General features: G+C 39.9%; 1 protein-coding gene and 1 pseudogene across 1 annotated transcript; both read right to left on the reverse strand.

Annotated features, from left to right (window-relative positions):
• Positions 1–689: 689 nt before the first annotated feature.
• LOC113931221 (26S proteasome non-ATPase regulatory subunit 12-like) lies at positions 690–2,462 on the reverse strand. Its single transcript, XM_035725617.1, is given in 2 exon segments — positions 690–1,260; positions 1,263–2,462. Coding segments are annotated over 2 exon segments (1,365 nt in total). The 5' UTR covers positions 2,410–2,462; the 3' UTR covers positions 690–1,042.
• A 1,714-nt stretch (positions 2,463–4,176) lies between these two features.
• Positions 4,177–5,510, reverse strand: LOC113930422 (annotated as a pseudogene).
• Between the last annotated feature and the right edge of the window lie 1,962 nt (positions 5,511–7,472).

A 7,472-nucleotide genomic window follows, 5' to 3' on the forward strand; every position in this document is an offset into this window, starting at 1 on the left:
TTAAAATTGTTAGGTTGAATTTTCTTTTGCACGTTATATTGGCTGAATCCCACCCCTGCCCTCACCCCAACTTATTTTTTCCTTTGTATTGCTCATTGTCTAGTTCAGGATTTTAAAAGATAACTTACTGCTTTTTTTCATTATTATAACAATAATATATCTCATTATAAAAATTAGAAATTTTCATAATCCAAAGGAGAGAACAATACTCACAGTCTACCACAATTAAATTTTGATATAAATTGCCCAGTTCCTATGCTGTTATTTGGTGGATTTTTAGGGTTAAAATAATATATTCTATCTTGTTTTGCTTCCTAAATTTTATTATATCTTATTTTATTTTGAAGTTTTTATTTAACTTCCAGTTAGTTAACATACAGTGCCATATTAGCTTCAGGTGTAGAATTCAGGGATTCATCACATACATACACCATCCAGTGCTCATCACAACAAGGTCTCTCCTTAATACCCATCACACACTCAACCAAATTCTGCATATGAGTGAAATCATATAGTATTTATCGTTCTCTGACTGACTTATTTCGCATAGCATAGTACTCTTTAGCTCCATCCACATCCTTGCAAATGGCAAGATTTCATTCTTTATTATTGCTGAGTAATATTCTATTGTATTTATATACCACTACGTTCTTTTTTTTATAGAAAGTCAATGTGCATATACGTTTATTATTATAATTATGGTTGTTAGCTGAATGAGAACAAATGACAGCTAAAAAGTTTTCAAATGACAGAAAAACACATTTGGGTAAGTTACGACACAATTTTTTGAGTATGTAGACAATAGAAATGTATTTTTTTTTTTGCACCAATTGCAAATGCAAAGTTAACGATAAAATCAGGGAGCTGAAAGGTCAAAAGGGGCCTTAAACATATTCACTATCTTTTAAATTTTAGACAAAGGAGCTGAGAATATAGAAAACACAAACAAACAAACCCAACATTTACACCATGACAGTCTTTTTTTTTTTTTATGACTTCCAATTTTAACTCTTTTCTAAAAGCATTAGGGGTGTTGAGACCCTTATTGTAGATTATGTATCATCTCCTCTTTGGCTATGAGGTGTGTAGTTTTGTTAACTAGAGACATCAGTGAGTTCAGCTTCTGAGACCAGTCATTTAATAAATTATTTGGATCCTTGGGTCTCTGGAAGTTGATAATTCCTGCCAACCTGTCTACTTTAGCAAAGATGGTCTTGTTAACTACTAGATTCGAAAGAAAAGCTTCTGACTCATCGACAGGTCGAGAAGCTGAGCCATCCTCTGCATTGTTATCCTCGTGTAATACTTGGCCATTATTCTAATATTATGTTCAACAACTCTGTTCTTCAAGTCTTTCCACCTTCTTTCACCTTCCTCTGTAGAACCAAAAACATCAGTTGCCGGACTCTCAAGAGACCCTTTTCTTAATTCCATTCCATAGTCTTCAACAAGTGTGGACCAACGCATCAGCTCCATTGTGGTAAAAAGCTTTAAAAGATCCTTGTATTTAGGAATTTCTTCTAACTTCTTGTCACCACTTATTCGGTGAACCAAATCTGACTGTTCGTTGTCAAAAGGAGCCAAAATCACATAGAGGACGACACTTTTCAGAGCCTGTTGCCACTTTTCACTTTCTGCCTGTATACAGGGAGTATCATATATTGCTCTGTAGTGCTTACAAATAGACAAATAAGATCCCTCATGTTGATCCAGCTGAATCATTAAGTTATAATATTTCAATTTTAATTTCTCTGTATTTTCTTCCTGGAAAAATTTGGTGTTAATTTTCTTGCTGATGATTTGTGTACGAATGTAATCCTTCACAGCTAGGCAGAGCCTCATTTGCTCCAAGATAAACTCCACTCTCTCCTTCTTTTCCATTGACCTGTAGGTTTCCACCTGTAACTCCTGTAAAATGGAGGCGGCCTCTTTCACGTCACCGTTTTGCTCTTTTATAGTTGCTAACGTTTTCGTCAGTCGAGCACGCTCAATTTCAACATAAATCTTTCCTTCTGTAACCATTCATAGGGTATCAATTAATCGAAGTTTGATTGGAAGGTCTGTGATTTCCTCAACGTAAGTACAGCACTGTTGAACCATTTTTGCAACAGCTTGTTTTAACTGACTCCGTCTTTTTGACAAAAGCATAATATTTTCATTAAGTAAATCCCATTCTTTAGCCTCATAGCACATCTTCACTACTGCAACTAAGATGCGGGATGTAGACACCATATCAGAAGCAGTGCGGGTCTGTTTCTCCAAAGAGAGAAGGGTTTCAATGACTTCTTGAAGTCTTCCTTCCTTGGCCAACTTCTCGCACTCGGGCAGTCGTTGATCCACCGTGGCGCTGTAGTCCACCTCCAACTTGACGATGCGCCCATAAGCCCGCTCCGAGCTGCCGTCCGCCATGGTCCCTGCCTGAACGTCCCTTGATGTCCCCCTGATTCGGCCACCACTCGTCACTCACATACCACTATGTTCTTTATCCACTCATCAGTCGATGGATATCTGGGCTCTTTCCCTAATTTGGCTATTGTTGATAATGCTGCTATAAACATCAGGGTACAGAGGTGCCTGGGTGGCTCAGTTGGTTAAAGCATCTGACTCCTGATTTCAGGTCATGATCTCAGGGTTGTGAGATTGAGCCCCACATCAGGCTCTACACTGAGCATGAAGCCTGCTTAAGATTCTCTCTCTCCCTCTCCCTCTGCCCCCCCATTAATCTCTTTCTTTCTCTTAAAAATAAAAAAATAATAAAATCTTTAAAAAATCAGGGTACATTTATCCCTTCAATTAGTATTTCTGTATCTGTTGAGTAAATAGTTAGTAGTGCTATTGCTGGATCATAGTGTAGTTCAATTTTCAACTTTTTGAAGAGCTTTCATATTGTTTTCCAGAGTGGCTGCACCAGTTTGCATTCCCACAAACAGTGTAAGAGTGTTTCACTTGCTTTGCATCCTTACCAACACCTGTTTCCCATGTTGCTAATTTTAGTCATTCTGACAGGTGTGAGATGATATCTCATTGTAGTTTTAATTTGTATTTCCATAATGATAAGTGATTTTGAACATCTTTTCATGTGTCCATCGGCCATCTGTATTTCTTCTTTGGAATAAAGTATATTCATGCTTTCTGCCCATTTTTTAACTGCATTATTTGTTTTCTGGGTGTTAAGTTTCAGCAGTTCTTTATAGATTTTGGATACTAGCCCTTTATCATATATGTAATTTGCAAATATATTCTCCCATTCTGTAGGTTGCCTTTTAGTTTTCTTGATTGTTTCCCTTGCTGTGCAAAACCTTTTTATTTTGATGTAGTTCAAATAGTTTATTTTTACTTTTGTTTCCTTTAGCTCAGAGGACTTATCTAGAAAGAACTTGCTATAACCAATGTCAAAGACATTACTGCCTGTACTCTCTGCTAGGATTATTGTGGTTTCAGGACTCATATTAAATTTTTAAATCCATTTTGAGTTTGTGTGTGTGTATGGTGTAAGAAAGTGGTCCAGTTTTATTCTTCTGTATGTTACTGTCCAGTTTTCACAACACCATTTGTTGAAGAGACTTTTTTCCCATTGAATATTCTTTCATGATTCGTTGAAGAAAAATTGACCATATAGCTGTGGGTCCATTTCTGAGTTTTCTATTCTGTTCCATTGATCTATGTGTCTCTTTCTGCACTAGTACCATACTGTCTTGACCACTAAGCTTTGCAATATAACTTGAAGTCCGGAATTGTGATGCCTCCACCTTTGCTTCTCTTTTTCAAGATTGCGTTGGCTATTTGGGGTCTTTCCGGTTCCATACAAATTTTAGGATTTTTCTAGCTCTGTGAAAAATGCTGGCAGTAATTTGATAAGGATCATTACATGTGTAGATTGCTTTGGGTTGTATAGACATTTTAACAATATTTTTTCTTCCAATTCATAAGCATGGAATGTTATTCCATTTCTTTTTGTTATGTTCAATTTCTTTCATAAGTGTTTTCTATTTTTCAGAGTACAGTTTTTTTACCTCTTTGGTTAGGTTTATTCCTATGTATCTTACAGTTTTTGGTGCGATTGTAAATCGGATTGATTCCCTGATTTTTCTTTCTGCTGCTTCACTATTTGTGTATAGAAATGCAACAGATTTCTGTACATTGATTTTTATCCTGCAGTTTGACAGAATTCATGAATCAGTTATAGCAATCTGCTTTGATGACACCCACAGCAACTGTCTGTCTCATGTCACGAACAGCAAAATGGCCCAGAGGAGGATAGTCAGAGATGCTCTCAACACACATAGGCTTGCCAGAAACCATATCAACAATGGCAGCATCACCAGATTTCAAGAACTTAGGGCCATCTTCTAGCTTTTTTCCAGAATGACGATCTCTCTTCTCCTTCAGTTCAGCAAACTTGCAAGCAATGTGAGCTGTGTGACAATCCAGCACAGGTGCATATCCAGCACTGATTTGGCCTGGATGGTCCAGGATAATCACCTGAGCTGTGAAGCCAGCTGCTTCCATGGGTGGGTCATTTTTTCTGTCACCAGCTACATTGCCATGATGAACATCTTTGACAGATACATTCTTGACATTGAAGCCCACATTGTCCCCAGGAAGAGCCTCACTCAAAGCTTCATGGTGCATTTCAACAAACTTTACTTCAGTTACAACATTGAATGGAGCAAAGGTGACCACCATGCCAGGTTTAAGAACACCAGTCTCCACTCAGCCCACAGGGACAGTACCAATACCACCAATTTTGCAGACGTCCTAGAGGCAGATGCCAAGGGCTTGTCAGTTGGACAAGTTGGCAGCAGAATGCAAACCAGAGTTTCAAGCAGTGTGGTTCCACTGGCATTCCCATCTTTACGGGTGGCTTTCCATCCCTTGAAGAAAGGCATGTTAGCCCTTGGCTCCAGCATGTTGTCACCATTCCAATGAGAAATTAGCACAAATGCTACTGTGTCGGGGTTGTAGTCAATTTTCTTAATGTAGGTGCTGACTTCCTTAACAATTTCCTCCTATCTCTTCTGGCTGTAGGGTGGCTCAGTGGAATCCGTTTTGTTAACATCAACAGTTAGTTGTTTTACACCCAGTGTGTAAGCCAGAAGGGCATGCTCAAGGGTCTGCCCATTCTTGGAGATACTTGCTTCAAATTCCCCAACACTAGCAGCAACAATCAGGACAGCACAGTCAGCCTAAGGCATGCCTGTAATCATGTTTTTAATAAAGTCTCTGTGTCCTGGGGTATCAATGATGGTCACATAATACTTGCTGGTCTTCAATTTCCACAGGGGGATATCAATGGTGATACCACATTCGTGTTCAGCTTTCAGTTTATCCAAGACCCAGGTATACCTGAAGGAACCTTTTCCCATCTCAGCAGCCTCCTTCTCAAAATATTCAATAGTTCTTTTGTCGATCCCACCACATTGGTAGATCAGATGACCAGTAGTGGTAGCCTTACCTGAATCTACGTGTCCAATGATGACGATGTTGATGTGAGTCTTTTCCTTTCCCATTTTGGTTTAGGTTGAGCATGGTTTTCCTGACACCTGTGTTCTGGCAGCAAACCCATTACGAAAAAACATATTTTGCAAATTTAATTACAATATGTCATGGTATTGGCCTTCTTTTGTTGATTTTGATGGGAATTCTCTGTAACTCCTGGATTTCAACGTCTATTTCCTTACCCAGATTAGGGAAGTCTTCAGCTATTGTTTCCTCAAATAAACCTTCTGCCCCCTTTAGTCTCTCTTCTTCTGGGATTCCTATAATACAAATGTTATTATGTTTGATGGAGTCACTGAGTTCCCTATGTTTATTGGCATGTTCCATGACAATTTCTTTCTTTTGTTCAGCTTCTTTATTTTCCAGGATTTTATCTTCTATATCACTTATTTTCCCTCTGCTTCTTCCATCCTTGTGGTAATTACATCCAATCTATTTTGAATCTCAGTTATTATATTTTTCTATTCTGACTGTTTTTTAACTCTTTTTTCTCTGCAGTATGGGTCTCCCTGATGTCTTCTTTGCTCTTCTGTAGCCAAGCAAATATCCTTATGATTTTTGCTTAAAATTCTCCATCAGCCATGTTACTTTTATCTGTTTTGCTTAGATCTCTGGCTGTGACCTTATCTTATTATTTCTTTTGGGATTAATTATTCCATCTTGGTATTTTGTCTAAGTCCTTGTCCTCTTGTGTGTGTTAGAAAAGCCTCTTATCTTTCCTGCTCCTGAGAGTAATTGCTTTATGAAGAAGAGCCATATAGTGTCCAGGGAGGGCCTGGTGCTTCAGAGTTTTCTCTGGTGTATGCTGCATGCATTCTCCTGCTGTGCTTTGGTTGCTCTATCCTTCAGGCCAGTGGTCTCCAGAAGCTCTCCTTGCCTGCAGTGGGCAGTGTTTGGATCTTGGCCAGAATGTGGTGAATTTTAACTAGATGTGCTCTGGTCTGCTTGTTAAATGAGCCCTGATGCTACTTCCACTAGAACTGAAGCTTTGCAGAAGTTTCTGGTGGGAGACATAGTGTGGGAAGGGGTTTCTGCTGGTCTTCTGGAGAAGGAGCCTGATGCAGTGGGACTGAGGCCCACTTGTCAGTGAATGGTAGTACCAGCAGAGCCCAGAGGGCAGGATTTGTTGTAAGCAGGTTAGGCAGCCAGTGTTAGCACTGTGTCTTTTTATGCTTATGCTGAAGGGTGAGGGAGGAAATGGTGCCAGCCAGCTTCTTTGTCCCCGGAAAGGTGTCGCCATGCTTTGCTGTTCTCAGGGAAGCACTCTCAGAAGAATGAATATCTTTCTTTTATGTCCCAGAAAAGGCAGGCACTATTTCAGATTGCTGTTTTTGAGCTGTCTTTCTCTGGGTTGCTTGCCTGCCTATAGCAGTGCAGTTCACTTTGGGTTTTATCTTAGCCAAGCCTGCTGACTTTTAAAACTCCAAACTTCAGGGACACACTTTGGCAGGGGCTTGCACTGGCTGGTTATCTGGGGTAGGGTCTAGCTGCTCTGGAATGAATGAAGCTTTGACTAAAAAGAACAGTCACAGTAGAGCACAAGGTCATGGGATTTGGAGCAAAGCAGGCTAAATAGCCAGTGTATGGGTTAGCCACCTTTAGCAGGTTTTCTGTATGCTCAAGGTCAGGAGAGGGAAGGGAAATGGTGACCATTGGCTCCTTTGTCCCCAGAGAGGTGTCTCTGTGAATGCCACCTCTCACAAATGCACTTCAAGAAGGGTTAACAGTCTCTCCTTGTGTGCCTTAGGCAATCCTCAGATTGCTCCATCTGCCCTAGGGTTTTTTGCTTGCCTTTTCTCCAGGAGTAGGGCAATGCCTTCTGGGGTCTATCCTAGCCAAGCCCACCGACCTTTAAAATTCCTGTCTTTGAGACTCACTGGTTGCAAAAACTGACAAAAATTGGCCCCTCTCCTTTGCCCAGCCAATGGCTTTGGGGAAATGTTCTCCTCGTGCATATCCCTGTGCGTTCCACG

This window comes from Zalophus californianus, chromosome X (genome assembly GCF_009762305.2).
Source record: "Zalophus californianus isolate mZalCal1 chromosome X, mZalCal1.pri.v2, whole genome shotgun sequence".
Taxonomy (NCBI): Eukaryota; Metazoa; Chordata; class Mammalia; order Carnivora; family Otariidae; genus Zalophus; species Zalophus californianus.